This window comes from Rhincodon typus, chromosome 1 (genome assembly GCF_021869965.1).
Source record: "Rhincodon typus isolate 14 chromosome 1, sRhiTyp1.1, whole genome shotgun sequence".
Classification (NCBI taxonomy): domain Eukaryota; kingdom Metazoa; phylum Chordata; class Chondrichthyes; order Orectolobiformes; family Rhincodontidae; genus Rhincodon; species Rhincodon typus.
Window position 1 is genome coordinate 3,357,707 of NC_063332.1, and position 21,557 is coordinate 3,379,263.

The window sequence follows — 21,557 nt, forward strand, 5'->3', positions numbered from 1 at the left end:
GGTAGTTTGATGCCACCTGGTATATCATCTATTCCATTGTGTATGTAGCACCGATACGAGGCCAGAGTCATACATAGAACATAGAACATAGAACATTACAGCGCAGTACAGGCCCTTCGGCCCTCGACGTTGTGCCGACCTGTGAAACCAATCTGAAGCCCATCTAACCTAAACTATTCCATTATCATCCATATGTTTATCCAATGACCATTTAAATGCCCTTAAAGTTGGCGAGTATACTATTTTTGCAGGCAGGGCATTCCACGCCCTTACTACAGCACGGAAACAGACCCTTCAGTCCAACCTAGTCCATGCCAACCATAATCCCAAACTAAACTTGTCCCACCTGTCAGTATTGACCCATATCCCTCCAAACATCAAGGATGGTGCAGTAAAATCGTAGCAGAATACAGTGCCCAGTATCATTAAAATTCTTCCCGACTCGCTTTTTCTCCTCTCTCCTTCACATTTTCCATTTTTCTCCTCCCTATAAAATAGCTTTTCCAGAATGAAATAAAGCAAGACAGTGCAAAAACCATGAAACATCCATCATGAAAAAGTCAAAACACAGTTCTACATTCTTAAGCATCCTGCCACACCTTAATGCCCTAGGAATTTGGAAGTCACGCAAGACATCAAAAAGGTGTTTGGACTAGAACAGAGCAGCACAGCACAGGAATGGACACTTCAGCCTACAATGTTGTGCCAAATTAAGCTAATCCCTTCTGCCTGCCCTTGGTCCATATCCCTCCGTTCCTTGCATATTCACGTGCTTATCTAAAAGCCTCTTAAATGCACCTATCGTACCTGCCTCCACCACCACCTCTGGCAGTGCATTTTAGCCTCCTAGCACCCTATTAGAAAAAAGCCCCTCACATCTCCTTTGAACTTTTTCCCTCTCACCTTAAATGAATGCCCCCTAAAATTAGATATTTTGACTCTGGCAAAGAGATTCTGACTGTCAACTCTAACTATGCATCTCATAATTTTATAGACTTCTATCAAGTCTCCTCTCAGCCTTAGCCACTCAAGAGAAAATAACCCAAATTTGTCCTTATAGCTCATACCCTCTAATCAAGGCAACATCCTGGTAAACATCTTCTGCACCCTCTCCAAAGCCTCCACATCCTTCCAGTAATGTGGCGACCAGAAATGAATGCAATATTCTTAAGTGTGGCCTAAGCAAAGTCTTATAAAGCTGCAATATGACTTCCTGACTCTTGTACTCAATTCAACAACCAATACACCTTCTTTACTACCCTATCTACTTGCGTGGCCATTTTCAGGGGAGCTATGGACTTGAACCGCAAGATCCCTCTGTTCAGCAATGTTGTTCATGGTCCTGCCAGTAACTGTATACTTTTCCTCAACATTTTGTCACTCAAAGTGCAGCACTTCACACTTGCCCAGATTAAACACCATCTGCCATTTTTCCACCCATATCTGCAACTTATATATATCCCATTGGACCCTTTAACAACCTTCTACGCTACCTACAATTCCACCGACCTTTGTATCTTTTGCAAACTTACTAACCCATGCATCTACGTTTTCATACAAGTCATTTTTACATATCACAAACAGCAGAGGTCCCAGTTAGGATCCCTGAGCAGCACCACTAGTCAACCAGAAAAACACCCCTTCACCATTACCCGCTGCCTTCTATGGGCAAACCAATACTGGATCCAAGCAACCGAGTCACCGTGGATTCCTAGCCTCTTAATTGTATATTGATAGTATATGTTGTCACCTAATTCCTTACCTTGTTACATTCAAGATATGCAGGTTTGATTTTTTACAAATAACCTATTCTATTTCCTGAAAATTTTGTACTCGTGGTAATTTTTATTTTAAAAATTGGTTCATTTAGATTAGGGGATCACCCGCCAGGCTCAATAATGTCCTTTAGGGAAGGAAATCTGCTATCCTTACCTGTACTGGCCTACATGTGACTCTAGACCCACAGCAATGTCATCGACTCTCAACCGCCTTCTGGGAAATTAGGGATGGGTAATAAATGCTGGTCCAGGCAGTGATGCCCTCATCTCATTAATGAATTAAACAAAAAAAGACCCTCTGCCCTTCAGCTGTTGGCACAGATTTGAGATTCTTGACCCACCTGTAAATGAGAGTGAGGGCTGTAGGGAGAAGCAAAAGTGACCATAGCACTCTGGCCAGGGAATACAGGGAGACATTCACAGGTGGGAGAAAAGAAAAATGTAGTTGAAATCGGAAACAGTATAATCTAGGGAGTAGACACTATTCTGTGGCCAGGATTGCGAGTTCTGAAGGCTGTGTTGCCTGCTTGGTGCCCAGTTTCAGGATATCTTACCTGGGCTGCAGAGGAAAGATCCAGTTGTCATGGTCCATGTAGGTACCAGCAATATTGGTAGAAAGAGGTAAGAGTTTCTGCTGAGAGAATATGATCAGCTAGAGACCAAATTGAAAAGCAGAACCAAAAGGTGGTAATCTCTGGATTACTGCCTGAGCCACAAGCTAATTAGCACAGCGTCAACAAGATTAAACAGGTAAATTCATGGCTCAAAGATTGGTGTGGGAGAAATGTGTTTGAATTCTTGGGACACTGGCACTAGAGAGGGAGCTGTTCTGGTGGATGGGCTCCAACTCAATCATGCTGTACAGGTTAGGCCACTTTTGGAATACTGTGTTCAATTCTGGTCTCCATGCTATAGGAAGAATGTTTTGAAACTTGAAAGGGTTCAGAAAAGATTTACAAGGATGTTGCCAGGTTTGGAGGGTTTGAGTTATAGAGAGAGGCTGAATAGTCTGGGGCTACCTTCCCTGGAGCGGAGGCTGAGGGGTGACCTTATAGAAGTTTATAAAAACATGAGGGGCATAGCTAGGGTTATAGGCCAAGGTCTTTTTCCCAAGGTAGCGGAGTCCAAAATTAGAGGGCATAGGTTTAAGGTGAGGCCGAGGGAGAAGGAATTTGAAAAGGACCTAAGGAGCAACTTTTTCGCACAGAGGGTGGTGTGTGTATGGAATGACCTGCCACAGGAAGTGGTGGAGGCTGGTACAATTACAACATTTAAGAGACATCTGGATGGGTGTCTGAATTCCTATTACAGGCTTTACAGGGATATGGGCCAAATGCTGGCAAATTGGACTAGATTATTTTAGGATATCTGATTGGCATGGACAAGTTTGACCGAAGGGTCTGTTTCCATGCTGTACAGCTCTATGACTCTTTCCTGGGACCAGAATCCTGGCGAATCACATAACTAGGCCAATGGATAGGGCTTCTAACTAAACAATTAGGGTTGGGAGGGTAAAACTAAAGGGTGCAGGAGGGCTCTAAAGTTTACACAATAAGTAATAGGACAGAGTACGGAAAGCCTCAGGAATCTAACTTTAGGCACAGCAGATAAGGGGACATCTATGAGAAGGGGGCAGTCAATGCAGGACTGAAGGTGTCATACTTAAATGCATGCAGTATACGAAACAAGGTAAATTAGCTTGTAGCACAGATTGAAATTGTTGCAAGGAGATTGGGGCTGGGAAGTAAATATCTAAGGATGCATGTCCTATTAAAAGGATAGGCAGATGAACAGAGGGAACAGGGTTACATTGTTAATGAGAAACAAAATTAAATTGGTAGCACAAAGTGATATAGAGCTGGAAGGCACAGAATCCATGTGGACGGAGTTGAGGAACCACAAAGAATAAAAAAGGCCCAGAAGGGAGCGGTCTACAGGCCTCCTAGCAGTAGTCATGATATGGAGAAGATCAGGCGATAGAAAAAGGTGGGTAGAAAGGCACTATTACAATAATCATGGGGTACTTCTGTATGCAGATTGACTGGGAAAATTAGGCTGGTAGCAGATGCCAAGAAAAGGAATTTATGGAAATGTCTACAAGATGGTTTTGTGGAGCAGCCTGTGGTACAGCCCACTAGGAAACAAGCAATCCTGGATGCAGTGTTGCGTAATGAGGCAGACTTGATTAGGGAATGGAAGGTGAAGGAATCCCCAGGGAGTAGCGATCAGCGATCACTACATGATAGAATTCACTGTGCAGTTCCAGGGGGAGAGGCTGGAAGTAGATGTAATGGTTTTACAACCGAGTAAAGATAAGTACAAAGACACAAGGGAAGAGCTGGCCAGAGTTGATTGGAAGGGAAGCCTAGCAGGGAAGATGGTGGAGCAGCAATGGCAGAAGTTTCTGGGGGTAATTCAGGGGGCACAGCAGAAATGCACTTCAAGGAGAAAGAAACATGCTACGGGGAGGACGAGTTGGACCAAAGGGTCTGTTTCCGTGCTGTATACCTCTATGACTCTAAGATGAGGCCACAAGGAAAGTCAGGGACAGCAAAAAAGGAAAAGAAAAAGCATAAAATGTAGTTAAGATTATTGGGAAGCCAGAGGTTTGGAAAGCTTTTAAAAACCAACAGAAATAACGAAAAAGCAGTAAAGGGGAAGGTGATGAAATACGAGGTTAAGCTCTACATAAAAGATAACAAGATTTTTTTTTAAAAAGATACATAACAGTTAAGAAAATTAACTCTTAACCCTCTTAAGGAGGCTTAAGTTAACAGGACTCTGGAAAATGAGGCTGGAAGAGTAGTAATGGGGAAAAAAGGAATGGCAAGAAAGATACTGAATAAGTGCTTTGCATCAGTCTTCACAGTTCCATATCGGAATTTCAAGAGATCGGAGCAGCAGGAAGTGCAGTGGCCATCATTTCAGAGAAGGTGCGAGGGAAGCTGAAAGGTCTGAAGGTGGATAAGCCTACAATCTCCTCAGCTATCTTTTTCAGAATCCTGGGGTGTAGTCCATGTAACACCCCTGTTTAAGAAGGGAGGGAGGGAAAAGTTAGGAAATTATAGACCAGTTAACCTGACCTCACTCACTGCTCAGATTTTAGAGTCCATTATCAAGGATGAGATTGTAAAATAAGGCTGAATCATCACAGCTTTATCAAGAGAAGGTCATGCTTGACAAATCTGCTAGAATCCTCTTAGGAGCGAAGTTAGACAAAGGAGAGCCAGTGGACATGATCTATATGGATTTCCAGAAAGGTGTCACACAGGAGGCTGCTAAATAAGATGATGTTAGGGGTAATAAGATGCCCATGATGTCAGGGGCAAGGTACTGACATATATTGATGTTTGGCTGACTGGCTGAAGGCAGAGAGTGCAGGTGAGAGGGTTGTTTTCAGAATGACTAGTGGAGTTCTGCAGGGGTCAGTGTTGGGATCACAACTATTCACATTATACATTAACGATCTGGACAAAGGAACAGAGGGCATTGTTGCTAAGTTTGCAAAGGACACAAAGATAGGTGGAGAGACAGGTAGTGTTGAAGAAGCAGGGAGGCTGCAGAATTTGGACAGGCTAGGAGAGTGGGCAAAAAAGTGCAGATGGAATACAATGTGGGAAATTGTGAGGTTATGGATTTTAGTGAGAAGAGGCATCGACCATTTTCCTAGTGGGAAAAGGCTTCAGAAATCCGACTTAGAAATCCTGGTTCAAGATTGCCTTAAGGTTAACATACACGTTCAGTTGGTGGCTAGGAAGGTAAATGCAATGTTAGTGTTCATTTCGAGTACACTGGAGATGTACTGCTGTCTGGTCAGACTGCATTTGGAATATTAAGAGCAGTGCTGGGCCCCCAAGTCATAATGAGGAGTGGTTGAGGTCTCTGGGTCTGTACTGGATGGTATTTAGAAGGATGGAGAACGAGAGCGGCAGCGGGGGTGGACCTCATTGAAACTTGCAAATTACTGAGACGCCTGGATAACGTGGACGTGGAGAAGCTATTTCCTCTAAGAAAGACTAAAACCTGTGGGCACTGCCTCAGGGTTAAGGGACGACCCTTTAGAACTGAGATGAGGAGGAATTTCTTCAGTCAGAAAGTGGTTACTTTGTGGAACTCATTGTTGCAGAGGGCTGTGGAGACCAAGTCATTGACTGTATTTAAGGCAGATGTAGATAGGTTCTTGATTAGTAAAGGGATCAAGTGTTCTGGGAGAAGGCAGGAGAATTGGGTTGAGAAATGCATCTGCCAAGACCAAATGGCAGAGCAGACTCAATGGACCAAATGGCCTAATTCTGCTCCTATATCTTATGGTACTTGACCAGGCAAAAACTGAAGGGTCATTTCCTCTGGCAGTAGTGTCTAGAACTGGAGGTCAGTCTCAGGATCGCATGGATTGACAATTTAGGACTGAGCCGAGGAGAATTCTTTTCACTCAGAAACAGGAATCTTTGGAATTCTCCACATCACAAAGCTGTGAATGCTGAGAATATAATGACTGCCATCGACAGAGTTTTGAGCACTAAGGAAGCCCAGGTGATACAAGATTAAAGGAGGAAAGTGCCGTTGATCTCCATCTAAACTGTCCTCTCTTCCAGTTCCTGTTTCAGATACAGAACCACTTCCTGCCCCTCTCCATCATCCTTCCCCTCTAATACCGAATTGGTCCAAAACATTGACTTCCCTAATCCTCTGATGCTGACTGATCTACTGTGCTTTTCCAGCCCAACATTTGTTAACTCTAACTAACCAGCATCTGCAGTCCTTACTGTCTCCAACTCTATAGCATACCTCTCTGATGAGATGTTTAACAGGTCGCTGCCCTCCGCCCACTCCCCAGACGTTGTCCAATCCAACACCACGCTTCATACTCAAAAGGACAGCAGCACGATCCAAAGCAGCACTGTAGGGAAGGGAGGACAAAGTTTATAGCTCAGCAGTTAGACACGCTGTGACCTGGATTATCTCAATGTCAGCAGAGCAAGTTTCTGAAGAGCAGAAACCATCCCAAGGGTAACGCACCAATAATACTCGGACCTCAAGAAACTTCTTGTTTCAAATGCAAGATTGTTTTCTTCTTCAGTATCATAAGCCATGTACAGCAGAGACAAACGTATCAAATATAAATATACACACACCCACAGCTCACTAAATAACAGAGCTGTCCCAAGAATTCAAACCTACCGTGCATGATCACAATTCACCTTCCCTTTATAACTGTCGAGAAAGTTTGATGGCAACACATCATCTGCAACTGCCCTGGCGATAAATTGGCCGAGTACCTGTCCAGACAGCAAAGAAAAACATGTTAACTAAGAAAGCTAGGTCAGTGCAGCTAAAGGAGTGGCTGGTCCCTGTGAATCTCCAGCATCCAGTTATAGAATGACTTTGGTAAATCTTAGAACTTAGAACAGTACAGCACAGTACAGGCCCTTTGGCCCACAACGTTGTGCCAAAATATTACCCGACTAAGATGAAACTACCCTGCATACCCTACATTTTACTATCCTCCATATACCTATCCAAAAATCGCTTAAAAGTCTCTCAAGTATCTGACTCCACTACCACTGCCGACAGCGCATTCCACACGCCCATCACTCTGTGTGAAGAACCTACCTCTGACATCTCCCCATACCTTCCTCCAATCACCTTAAAATTATGCCCCCTAGTAATGGTCATTTCCGACCAGGGGAAAAGTCTCTGACTATCCACTCTATCTATGCCTCTCATCTTGTAAACCTCTATCAAGTCACCTCTCATCCTCCTTCGCTCCAATGAAAAAAGCCCTAGCTCCCTCAACCTTTCCTCATAATATCTGCCCTCCAGTCCAGGCAGCATCCTGGTAAATCTCCTCTGCACCCTCTCTCAAGCTTCCACATCTTTCCTGTAATGAGGTGACTAGAACTGAATACAATATTCCGAGTGTGGTCTAACCAGAGTTTTATAGAGCTGCAGCATAACCTCACGGCTCTTAAACTCAATTCCGCTGCTAACGAAAGCCAATACACCATATGCCTTCTTTACAACCCTATCAACTTGGGTTGCAACTTTGAGGGATCTATGGACGTGGACCCCAAGATCCGTCTGTTCCTCCACACTGCCGAGAATCCTGCCATTAAACCTGTATTCTGCATTCAAATTCGACCTTCCAAAATGAATCACTTCACACTTTTCTGGGTTGAATTCCATCTGCCACAACTTTGCCCAGCTCTGCATCCTGTCAATGTCCCACTGCAACCTACAACAGCCCTCCACGCTGTCCACAACTCTACCAATCTGTAATATCAGGCAGCTTGTTCCTATCTGCCGAGAAATAATGGACACCACAGGGAAGTCCACAACACAGCTGGGAAAATGAAAGCTCTAGAATCTGCCCTCGTCCAAATACAATTAACAGGATAAAGGCAATCTGTGACTACAGTGCGATAGAGTCATCACATCCTCATGCACCAACAGATAAACCTTCAACTTCAAAAAGGGTTTGGCATAATGTTACAGTTTTCAGATGTGAGGAACACAGAGGCACAACAACTGTTAGGATTAACAAGTAAAGATAAGGCAGGATGTAGGATAAACAATGGCTGAAATGGAGCCACAGAATGCAAGGATGTAGCTTGAGCATCCTGAAGAACAACTGGCATGGATAGGGAAAAAGCTGGTCAATGGCTTCATATGGTCGATCTACCTGACAGCTCAGAGAAAAAAAACGTTGATCCACATATGAGCAGAACTTATTGCTCTTCTATTCGTGGTCTACACCGGGCAACCCTCCATGCCAGGATTGACAACTTGGTCTGTACAACAAATTAAGTGTTTTTGAATCATAAGATCAGGCTTTCAGAGGAACAAATCAGGAGTGCGATAGAATACTCTCCATTTCGAGGATGATTGCAGCTCTAATACTCAAGAAGCTTAATACTGACCAAAACAGATGGTAGGATAGGCATTTAATTCACCACCTTCACAATTCATATCCATCCATTACCAGTACACAGTAGCAAGTGCACTGCAGCAACTTCTACCACCTAGATGAGGAGCAGCAGATACATGGGAACACCAACCACCACCTGGAAGTTCCTCTCCAAGCTCCACATCATCCTGACTTGGAAAAAAAATGTCAGCACTCCTTCACTGTGGCTGGGTCAAAATTCTAGAACTCCCTCCCTGACTGCTCATGGATATGCTTACATCCCAAGGACTGCAGCAATTCAAGAAGGCAGCTCACCATCACCACCACTACCACTACCGCTACCACCATCACTACCAACTCAAGGGCAATTAAGGATGAACAGTAGATAAACAAGGACAGATCTGGGCATTCTCATCAACAAATCACTCAAGGTTAACACACAAGTGCAGCAAACTATTCTAAAAGCTAATGGAATGTTAGCCTTTATTGTAAGAGGCAATGAGTACAGTAGTAGTGGTCTTGTTTCAATTCAATATAACCTTGGTTACACCACAACTGGAATACTACGTGCAGTTTTGAACCAGTCACCTTAGGGAGCACAGAGGGAATGCAACTAAGGTACCTGACTTGGCCCCTGAATGAAGTACTGTCTAATAAGGAGCAATTGGGGAAACCGGGTCTGTATTCTCTAGAGTGTCGAGGAATGAGGTGATCTCAATGAAACCTACAAAATATCCGGAGGGATAAAGGGGGTAGATGCAGATAAAATGTTTCCCTAGCAGGGGAATGTAGAACTAAGGGACACAATTTCAAAATAAGGGACAGGCTTCTTACGACGGAAATGAGAATTTTTTTTTAAACTCAGTGGATTGTGAAACTTTGAAATTCTCTGTCCCCATGATTGTACTGAATAGCATAGCAGGCTTGACAGGCTGAGAGGCCTATTCCTGATCCTATGTTCTTAACATGACAAGTCCAACTGACGTCTGCCACGGGGGGCCAGCTGCACAGTGAGCAAAACCCATAGCAGCAGATGGTACACAAGTTCCCCATGACAATTCTGCTTTCTCAGAACTCTCCGCTGCTGAGAAATTGAGTATAGGCAGTGCATTGACTAAATTTTAAAATGCCAACTGGGTGCAGCTGGTCAGAGAGCAGTCTAAATTTACCAAGTTCGCAAGGCTACCTTGTCATAGGAGGCTTGAGAATGCTCAAGCAAACAGGCAGTGCCGTTATTTCACTTGAGATTAATCTATTTCTGGGCCAATATTTGTCTTACATAAACTAGACATGTCTGACTGTGTTCCACACCAACAACGCGAGCACAGAGAGGGTCTAAACAATGTAAGTGAATTTGTTATGTGAAAAGGAACAACTTCGTTCAGTAACTGTAATCTGCAGCACTCTGAAATTCCATCTGGAACTATGTTCTAAACTGACCAGGTATATTCCTGTCAATAAAAGAAGGATAAATACATTCAATCAATCATAGCCCTATCAGTCTACTATCATTCAGTGATGAAAGGTATCATCAACAATGCCATTAAGGAGCACGTGCTCGGTAATAACTCGCTCCCTAAGCTCCAAGATGCAGGAGCAGTAGTAGGCCACTGGGCCCATCAGGTAATTCTCCACTCCATTTTCCTGCCTTTCCCCATGACCCTAGATTCCTTCACTGATTAAAAATCTCTCTCTGCCTTAAAATAATTAACAACCCAGCGTTTACAACCCTCTGCAGTAAAGAATTCCAGATTCACCACCCTCAGATGAAATGCCTCATCTGAGTCCCCTCAACCTGAGATTACGGCCTTTGGTCACAGACTCTCCCACATGGGGAAACAACCTTTCTGCATCTATGCTGTTAAGTTCCCCCAAGAATCTGGTATGCTTCAATAAGATTTTCTCTCATCTTCTAAATTCCAATGAGTTAGGCCCAACTTTTTCAACACCTCTTCCAGAACAGGGACCAGCCCAGTGAACCTTCTCTGGCCTGCCTCTAATGCCAGTATATCTTTCTTCAAGAAAGGGAATCAAAACTTTTCACAGTATTGCAGCTGTGGTCTAACTAGTGCCTTGTATAATTTTAGCAAGACTTCCCGACTTTTTGACTCCGTTCCGATGGGGGAATGAAAAAAGTAGAACTCCAGAAGTGAGGAGCACGCTTTCTGTTGTACTATGTTAACGTTACCTTGGGCATTAATACTATTAAATTTGGCACAGCGAGATTCCACACTAGTGAAAAACAAAGACTGCAGCACAGAACCAGGTCCTTTGACTCTCAAACCTACACCGACAAATGATGCCTTTCTAAACTAAAAATCTTTTGCTTCTGCATGGTCCATAACCCTTTATTCTCCACCTATTCATGAATCTTTCAAGATGCTTCTTAAACATTTCTATTGGATCTGCTTATACCATAGAGTCATACAGTTGTACAGTATGGAAACAGACCCTTCAGTCCAACTTGTCCATGCCAACCAGATATCCTAAATTCATCTAGTCCTAGTTCTGAGAAAGGGTCACCAGACCTGAAATGTTAACTCGGATTTCTTTCTTCACAGATGCTGCCAGACCTGTTGAGCTTTTCCAGCAACCTCTGTTTTTGTTCCTATCTGCCAGCATTTGGCCCATATCCCTCTAAATCCTTCCTATTCATGTATTCATTCAGATGCCTTTTAAATATTATCATTGTACTAACCACCACCACTTCCTCTGGTAGCTCATTCCATACATGCACCACCCTCTGTGTGAAAAAGTTGCCCCTGAGGTCACTTTTAAATCTTTTCCCTCTCATTTTAAACCTATTCCCTCTGGTTTTGGACTCCCCTAACCTGGGGAAAAGACCTTGGCTATTCACTCTATCCATGCCCTTCGTGATTTTATAAACCTCTAAAAGGTCACCCCTCAGCCTCCAATGCTCCAGGGAAAATAGCTCCAGCCTATTCAGTCTCTCCCTATAGCTCAAACCCTCCAACCCTGGCAACATCCTTGTAAATCTTTTCTGAACCCTTTCAAATTTCACAATATCCTTCCTATAGCAGGGAGACCAGAACTGCATGCAATATTCCAAAAGCAGCCTAACCAATGTGTTGTACAGCCACAGCATGATCTCCCAACTCCTGCACTGAAAAGTTCTTCTGGTAGCGCATTGCAGACACTTACATAGAAAGATAGAAGATAGGAACAGGAGGAGGCCACTCAGCCCTTTGAGCCTGCTCCGCCATTCATCACGATCATGGCTGATCGACCAACTCAATAGCCTAATCCTGCTTTCTCCCCATAACCTTTGATCCCATTCACCCCAAGTGCTATATCTAGTCGCTGCTTGAATACATTCAATGTTTTGGCATCAACTGCTTCCTGTGGTAATGAATTCCACAGGTTCACCACTCTTTGAGTGAAGAAATGTCTCCTCATCCCTGTCCTAAATGGTCTACCCCAAATCCTCAGACTGTGACCCTGGTTCTGGACACACCCACCATCGGGAACATCTACCCTGTTTGGTCCTGTTTGAATTTTGTAAGTCTCTATGAGATCCCTCCTCACTTGTCTGAATTCCAGCAAAAACAATCCTAACCTAGTCAATCTCTCCTTATGTGTTACAACCCTCTGTATAGAAAAGACCTGCCAGTCATATCTCCTTTAAACTTTCCCCTTTTACCTTAAACCAATGTATGTCCTGTAATAATTGACATTGTTACCCTGGCAAAAAGACTCTGACTATCCATGCCTCTCAACATATCAAGCTGCCCCTCAGCCTCCGACATTCATGTGAAAACAAACTAAGTTTGTTCAACCTCTTCATAGCTAATATCCTCCAAACCAGGCAACATCCTGGTAAACATTTTCTGCACAGTCCCCAAAGCCTCTGTATCCTTCTGGTAATGTGGGGACCAGAAGCGTATGCAACTGCTGCAACATGACTTGTCAATTTTTATAGTCCATGCCCTGACTGATGAAGGCAAGCATGCCTTGCGCCTTCTTGCTACTTTATCCACTTGTGTTGCCATTTACAGGGAACTATGGACCAGGATGTCTAGATCTCTCTGTATGCTCATACTTCTAAGTGTTCTGCCATTTACTGTATACCTCCTTCCTACATTAGATCTTCCAAAATGCAACACCTTACATTTGTCTGGATTAAACTCCATCCGACATTTCTCCACCCAAATCTCTAGCCTATTTATATCCTGTTGTATCCTCTGGTAATCCTCCTCACTATCCCAATAGCTCCCTAATTTTTTGAGTTGACCATAAACTTACTAATGAGACCACCTACATTCTTCTCGGAATTTACAAACAGCAGTGGTCTTAGCACTGATCCCTGTGAAACGCTATTTGTTACAGACTTCCAGTCTGAAAATCACTCTTGCACTGCTAATCTCTGTCATCTACGAACAAGTCAGTTCTATATCCATCTTACCAGCTCACAACGGATCCCACATGACTTCACATTCTCTATCAGCCTGCCACGAGGAACCTCAAAGGCCTTGCTAAACTCCATGCAGACAACATCCACCACCCTGTCCTCAATCATCATCTTTGTCACTTCATCAAGAAACTCAATCAAGTTTGACCTCCCCAACACACACAAAGCCATACTGCCCACAAATTTCCAGTTTAGGGTGAGTTTTGGGTAAAAAGATCACAACACAACGATTCTGCTGTGCCGTTAGTTCTTTTACACCTTTCTAAACAGGCTTAAGGAACCAGAGCTTAACATCCTAACTCAAAACTAGCACCTCTGATGAGGCAATATGTTCCAGGAAGTGAAATTTCTCCCAAATGAGTTTAGCTGAGTATTGTACTGGAATGGCCAAAATTTGGAATGGACATCTGACAGAACAAGGATCTCTACTTATTTCCTGAAACCGCAAGTATTTGCAGGAGCTTTCTCACGACAGTCTGAATACCATCTGACGGTGTTGGATCCTGAAGAGTGCATACTATGAATGTCAGGCTGAGAGAAACCCACACAGAAGTCATCACAATTCAGATACTGTTCAGTCCATGATTCTGTGGTTTGGCTAGCTGATTTTCTTTCCAATTCCTGCAGCAATAACATGCTCATTTACCTTGGTTTTTAGCGCTGAAACATTAACCTGTCACTTTCTCGCATACATGTTGATTCAAGTTGCACATTTCCATTAATTTCTGTCCTTATTTCATAGTAACACAATGCTAGTTGGAGTATATGGTGCGAGTAAAAGGTTGCACACAGGATCTCAAGCGAAGTAACATGCCCCATAATCCCAGATACAAATTAGGACCGTATAAGTAGCCGATTTCTACCAGCAAATGCTTGCACTTTTACCTGCGGAGCTTCAGGTGTATCAAGAATAAGATCAGGCAGATCCTTCAACATCCTATCAAAGGCCTTGGCAACATCGCTAGCTGTAAGGACTTTCCCCAGGAGGTCAGAGAGAAGCCGGGACGTCAGTTCCCGGTGACTCGCCTTGCCTTCTAATGCGAGTGAGACCGCAAGAGAAGGAACTTCATGCTTTCTCTTGCCCAGGTTCAGTTCCTGCAGTAATGCCTAAAAACAGAATCACAGAATGGTTATAGCAAGAGTACTCAACTAATTCCACTGCCTTGCCATTGTGTAGCTCCTCTCTTCATATAATTATCCAAAACTCCTTTTGAAAGTCATAATTGAATCAGCCACACTCTCAGGGAGTGTATTCCAGATTCTAACTACTTGCTGCCTAAATAAAGTTTCCTTCACACTGACTTTCATTCTTTTGCTGTTCAACATAAAAATGGTGTCCTCTAGTTCTCAAAATTCACCAAGGGTAACAGATTCTCATTTACTTTACCCAAATCCCTAACGACACCACTATCAAATTTTCTTAATTTCTCTTCTCCAAGCAAGAAAAGCAGTGGTTCTAATAACTCTCATTTGGCCATCCTGCTACATACCTTCCACTAATCTGACAAACGGTCACCACTACTTTCACATTTTCATATTGGATGGTCACCCATCCAATCTCCTACTCATCCTGCCAATGTCCATTTTCATCTGGAGGCTCTAACTTCGCTGAGAAGCCTGCTATTTGGCACTATCAAATGTTCAATGCACATCAATCTCAGTGCCTTCACATAGGTTAGCTCATCAAGAAGCCCTACAAAGTTAAACATGGTTTGGCCTTAAAAAATCCATGCTGGTTTTCAAGCAATAAATGATCCACATCAGTTCAAGTGAATGTTAATTTGGTTCACGATCATACTTTCTAAAAGCTTTCCTACTACACAGGTAAAATTAACTAGCCTGTAGCTGCTGGATTTATCCTTGCACTTCTTTGAGCAAGGGTCTAATATTCGTAATTCTCCAGTTGCTACTCCCAAGCGTATCTAGTTCTTTAGATTTCTAGCCTAACTTCTCTCAGCATCACTTCTCTCAGCATCCTTGGATGCCTCTAATCCAGTTCTCATGACTTTTAATTTCCTGTGCAGTATCAAGTTTTAGTACCTCAACTACCCACAATGTGACTTCAGTTTTTTCCTCAATTAAGATGCATGCAAAGTAATCATTTATATCTCAGTCATGCCCTCTGCCTCCACACTCAAATCACTTTTTGGTTCCTAATTAGTCCCACTTTTACCATTTATATTTAAGATTCCCTGTTGTTACGTTAGCTGTCAATCTCTTTTCATACTTCTCTGCCCATTTCCTTTCTCGTTTTCCCTCAACTTTATAAATCAGCTCCCACTTTGACATGTTACATGCCCTTTCCCTGGTTATTGTACTCACGACCCCTTGTAGTGGAGGTGTATTCCCACAAGACACCAGAACTCTCTCGCCTTTAAAAAGGAAAAGCAGTGATCCCCCCCACAAATTTGCCTAACAATCTTCAATTCCAATTTTCCTGGTCCAGATCCATTCACATCCCATTGAAATTGGCTCTCTGCTAATTAGTCCTTTTTACTGCAGATTGCTTATTCTTTATCATAGTGAACATAAATAAAGATGTTTAGAGTTACTGTCTCCTAAAGGCTGCTTGGTACTTAACTCTCTTGATCCACTGCACTCCTAGAACCAGGCCCAGTATGGTTTCCTTTCTTGTTGAACTGGAAAACTCTCCTCTCCTTAACACTTGAAAGTTTCCCATTATCTCTATCAGATAGTTAATGCACCTTTCTGAGATTTCTTTACAAATATGTTCTCTTGCACCTTTCCCACCAGTTGGTAACCAATATAATACCATACTGTATTTACTATACATCAGGTAATATACAAGAAAATACATTCAGTATTTCAACTGTAGGTCTTAGCTCTAGCCAAATGAATTTATCTGTGGTCCTTCTGGGACATTGCTTCTCTCCAATACTAATATTCTCCTTAAGTTTTTCAGCCATTATCTTTATTTGCTTCATCTTGTATTCAGGAATGTTTAGCACCCAATCCTGCACTTTATTTAAGCCAAGCCTCTGTTACAGTCACATCGTATTCCCACTTGGATATCCGAGTCTTCAACCTTGTATATCACAGAACAAACATTTAAAAATGGTCTTCTTTGGGGATTAATCATAATGAAATCCAGCAGCAATTTGTATTGTTTCAGCAATTTCAATATAGAAAATACCGTTAGGCACTGCCTAGACACAGGAAACATTTTAAAAACTGTTACAGGGCCACGTGGCAAGACTGAGAGGGAAACAATATTTTAGGAGTGCTTAAAGGGAGAGAAAAGTGGTTCAGAATCTGGGAAAAAGGAAGATCAGATTCCTGCTCTTGCCATCTCGTGTGTTGGGAGCCAAGGGAATCACTGGGAACTGACAGCTGGCTTCTACGTTATGAAAATGCCTTCCCTCAACACGACTACTGCTCTTTCTCCACCTCTACCCTTCCACATTGTATGGGAACTCTTGACAGGAATTACTCATCGCACTGCTTCCAAACAGCCGAACTTTACTCTTTAACTGAGCAACAGTTTATGACACTCCTGAAAACCTACCTCTTTGACCAAGCTTTTGGTCATCTGACCTAATATCTCCTCAAGTGGCTCGGTGTCATACTTTGTTTATAATGCTCCTGTGAAGCGCCTTGGAATATTCCATTATGTTAAGTTGTTACATAAATATAAGTAGGAGTGGTTGAGCAGTAACCTAAAAATCAAACAAGGACAATGTATGATTTTAAAAACAGGAATGGTATGATGTCTGCACCTCCCATTCCCAAGCCTTCTCTTGATCACAAGTTCTGTACACCATCAGAGAAGATATTTTTCCCCTTTCTCTGCCAAGGAGTTTGACAGGGAGGGTTCTCAAAGGGTAGAGGCAGTGAACCAGCTATTACAGTGCCAGGTCTTACAGCACCCCTGTAGCTGTGCTGCTGATTGCTGACATAGTTGATCCAGTTCAGCTTCTGTGGTGATGAGGAACTCCGGGATCACTGTGCCATTGAAAGTCATGAGATGGTGGCTGGAGGGTCTCTTGTTGGTGGCAACTACCTGGTGCTCATTTTCTGCTACCCAACATTATCCAGACATGCAAAATTGTCTGCTCTAGATTACCTGACAATCAGGAAAGTAGAATGCAGGAATGGAACAGCCCTACTTTTAACATTATGACCTGCTTGCACTTGAAAACTACTAATCTGAAGAGAATCTGAAAATCTACAACAGCAAGGCAGTCTCAAAGCTCCATATCAGACCAGAACAAAATGGATCAGGTGAGTACAGAAAAAGCTGTTTTCAGATTCAGCAGATGGGAAATTGAGCAGAGGGGATTCCAGCATTGCTTAATCCAAGGTGAGACAGCACTTTCAGCTGGAAAAAATATCCAAGTGATTGAAGAAGGATATTAAAAACTAGCATGGAAGATAGAGACATAAGGGTGGGGTGAGTTGAGGGGAATGTCAGGAATAGGGCAAAGGAAGATACTATTCAGTGAAGATAATGGATAACATACTTAAGATGCTAAAGTTGAAGGTCTGGATGAGGAACGTAGAGACTTCATGTACATACCGCCACTTCACGCCCATCTCCATGCTCAAAGTACTCCTTCACAATTGGAGTCACGGTCTTCTGCAGTGCATTTTCATCCAGTTCTGGGACCATTGTCCCATACACTGTTTTGCCCTAACAACAGAGCAGACAGACAGATTTGTCACCATATATTAAACACCTCAACATCATCACCATATTCTAGAGGTTCTCCACAATGATGGAGTGAGAAAAGAAAAAAAAAATACCTGCCAATCTTCAGCATCTAACTGCCTGATCTAAGGCAGGTGACGTTGACTAAATTCTCCAGTGACTTTAACACACTTCTACTGTTTCAGTCTCAAGATGGAAAACTCTGCCCCAAGATCAAAAGCTCAGTACTGCAGCTTTCCAGCACAAAACAAAGCCCCGGAAGATGGCAAAAGCCCCTGAATGTCTTCAATATGGTTCACTATGTTAGGGAAGGAAAACTGCTATCCTTACTTGGTCTGGTCTAAATGCGGCTCCAGAATTAAAGCAATATGACTTAATTGCCTTCTGAAATGATCTAGTAAACCATTCAGTTATAAAAAGAACCACTACGAAATCTGAAAAGACATTACTAGACATCATTCAGTAATAATAGGTATGACAAGATGGGGGCACAGAATGTAGTCTGGCAAGGGATTTTAATATAGGATGCACGGTGACAAGGCACGTTGCATACAAGAATGGCTTGTTCATAGAAGACACAGGATAGTTGTTGAGGGGTGTTTTTCTGAATGGAGGTGTAAGTCCACAGCTCTCTAAAGTGGCAACACAAGTGGATTTGGTGGTAATGAAGGCGTATGGCATGCTTGCCTTCATTGGGCAGGGAGTGTAAAAAGGTTGGAAAGTCACATTGAGGCTGTATAAGACTTTAGTGAGGCTACATTTGAAGTATTGTGCGCAGTTCTGGTGCCACAGTATAGGCAGGATGTAGAGGCTTTCGAGAGGGTTACCGGGATGTTGCCTGGATTACAGTGCATTAACTGTAAGGACAGGTTGGACAAACTTGGACTGTTTTTGCTAGAGCATCAGAGGCTGAGGGGCAACCTGGTAGATGGTTATAAAATTACGAGAGACATGGACAGGATGGATAGTCAGAGTCTTTAACTCAGGGTAGAAATGCCTACACTATAGGGCATAGGTTTAAGGTGAAGGGGAAAAGTTTAAAGGAGACAGGTGAGGAAATTTTTTTTTTTAATATGCAGAAGGTGGTAGGTGCCTAGAACACACTACCAGGGGAGGTGGTAGATGCAGATATGATTGCAAAGTGTAAGAGGCATTTAGACAGACATGAATAGGCAGGCAGTAGAAGGATACAGATCTATGTGCAGACAGATGGTATTAGTTTAGAAAGGCATTATGGTCGGCACAGACGTGGTGAGCTGAATGGTCTAATTCCACTCCTACACCTCATGGTCTTATAGTCACCTCAAGATGTACGACTCAGGAATGGATGGACATGCATTTGATGCCAAAAGTCTACCTAAAGAGGGGGTGAGTGAACACAGCACAGTCCTTGTGGGGACAAAGCCTTCACAAACTGTAGTCTCAAGACCCAGTTTATCTGCCATTTTACCATTTGCAATCCATCATGACTCAATGAAGTGTGTAGGAGGCCATGCCAGGTTCATGAGCAGCACCAAAAATGAGATGTCAAGCTGGTGAAGCTATTACACAGGACCAGTTATGTGACAAAATATAAAGCAGCGTGCAATTGACAGGGCTAATCAATTCTACAGAAAACAGATCTGATTTAAACTCTGCAGTCCTCCCACATCCAGCTGTGAATGATGATGAACAATTAAAGAACAGTCCTCTAGAACAGGATGCACTGCAGAAATTCAAAGATCTTCAGACAGCACCTTCCAAACCCACAATCAGAACTGAGGAAGGGTCACCGGATCCGAAACGTTAACTCGGATTTTTTCTTCAGAGATGCTGCCAGACCTGCTGAGCTTTTCCAGCAACTTCTGTTTTTGGACAGATTGGATCGGTTTTCACTGGAACATAGGAGGTTGAGGGGCGACCTGACGTGTCTATAAGATTGTCAATGGCATAGATAGAGTGGAAAGTATGAGGCTTTTTCCCAGGGGAGGAGTCAATTACTAGGGACAACAGGTTCAAGGTGCAGAGATGGGGTGGTGAGTGCCTAGAACGTGCTGTCAGAGGTGGTGGTGAAAGCAGCATTCAAGAAGCACCTGGACAAATATATGAACATGAAGGGAATAGCTGGAGCAGAGCAGGCTCGAAGCCTGGAGCAGCTGAGGGCCGGAGCCGAGGGCCTGCAGAAGCAGAGGACCGGAGTGGAGCGGGCTGGAAGCCTAGAGTGGCAGGGAGCTGGAACAAAGTGGGCTGGATGCCTGTAGCGGAGTGGAGGCGGTTGTTGGACTGGGATCTGGCATGGGCGATCAGCGGTTTGCGAAGCCGGTCAGACCTATTGTGGAAGACCCTGCCCTGAGCTACTGTAATGTAATGTTTATCTGTAATTTGTTTATCTGACTGTAATTTTTAACTCATACTACGAATCACTGTAATGTAACAAAACTTTTTTTAATTCCTCTTTTTGTATCTAAGATTTGAACCTAGGTACTTTGTACCTAAGATGTTACCATGAGATGTGACATTGTAAACTTTTCATTGTGTACTGAAGTAGAGGAGTACATGATAATAAAGGATATTCTATTCTTCTATAGAGGGATACGGGTCCTGCAAGTGAGGACAGTTTTAGTATGGAAGGGCAAAATGTGTTGGCACAGGCTTCGAGGGCCGAAGGGCCTGTTCCTGTGCTAGTTTGTTCTTTGTAAGACTTGTGCTCCAGAACATGCCACAACCCTAGCCAAGCTGTTCCAGTACAGCTATACCACAGGCATTTACCCAACCACGTAGAAAATTGCCCAGGCACGTCCTGCACACACGAAGAGTGGGATAAATCCAACATGACCAATTACTGCTGCAGTCTACTCTTGATAAAAGTAAGGGAAGACTGTGTCAACAGTTCTTTGAGCAGCACTTACTCAATAACAGCCTGCTGACTGATGCTCAGTTTGATTTCTGTATGGCCACAGAGCCCCTAACCTGATCAATGGAAATCATGAGAGCAGAATTCTCTACTGGTTGTAGTCATACCTAGAACAAAGGAAGATGGTTGTTGGATGTCAGTCACCTTAGTCCCAGGATATCACTGCAGGAGTTTCTCAGGGTAGTCTCGGTCTAAACATCTTCAGCTACTTCAATAACCTTCCCTTCATTTAGAAGTCACAAGTGGAGATGTCCCCTGACAATTAAGTAGTGTTCAATACCATTTGCAATTCCCCAGATACCAAAGCAGTCTGCACCCACATAGAGTAAGACCCACACAACATTCAGGCTAGAGGTGGTATGTAGCAAGTAATACTTGCATCATACAACTGCTGGGCAATGACCATCTCCCCTTGCCACTACTATCGCTGAACATTCCACAATCACAGAAATGTGAAAATCAGGAACAGGAGAAGATTATTTGGCCTATCAAGCCTGCTTTGTCATTCAACACAACATGACTGACCTTTGACTTCAATGCCATTTTCTTCACACCACTTCAGGTCTTAAATATCTGGAGATCATTCGACCTTTGTCTTGAACAGACTCGATGATTGAACATCCAGGACAGAAAATTCCAAAGATTCACCACCCTGTGAGCGAAGAAATTCCTTATCTCAGTCCTAAGTGATCTACCCTTATTCTGAGACAGTGTTAACTTGTTCTAGAATCACGCCAGCCAGGGAGATATCCTTCCTACTTTTACCCTGTCATGCTCTGTAAGCATTTGACACATTCCAATAAGGAAGCCACTAATTCTTATAAACTCTAGACTCAACATCATACTGGATACCACTGACCAGAAAGTGAACTGGACCAGCC

The 21,557-nt window shown here is 43.2% G+C and overlaps 2 protein-coding genes across 2 annotated transcripts in view; both read right to left on the bottom strand.

Moving 5' to 3' along the window:
* Positions 1-21,557, bottom strand: part of idh3b (isocitrate dehydrogenase (NAD(+)) 3 non-catalytic subunit beta) — an 88,199-nt gene that overhangs the window by 46,123 nt on the left and 20,519 nt on the right. The gene's annotated exons all lie outside the window — the stretch shown is intronic.
* Positions 1-21,557, bottom strand: part of pdcd4a (programmed cell death 4a) — a 49,024-nt gene that overhangs the window by 15,491 nt on the left and 11,976 nt on the right. The window contains exons 4-7 of the mRNA XM_020522362.2: positions 17,652-17,765; positions 14,000-14,221; positions 6,960-7,057; positions 6,567-6,678 (exon numbers count right to left, since the gene is read on the bottom strand). Of these exons, the coding sequence (XP_020377951.2) occupies positions 6,567-6,678; positions 6,960-7,057; positions 14,000-14,221; positions 17,652-17,765 (546 nt within the window). The remainder of the gene's footprint in view (positions 1-6,566; positions 6,679-6,959; positions 7,058-13,999; positions 14,222-17,651; positions 17,766-21,557) is intronic.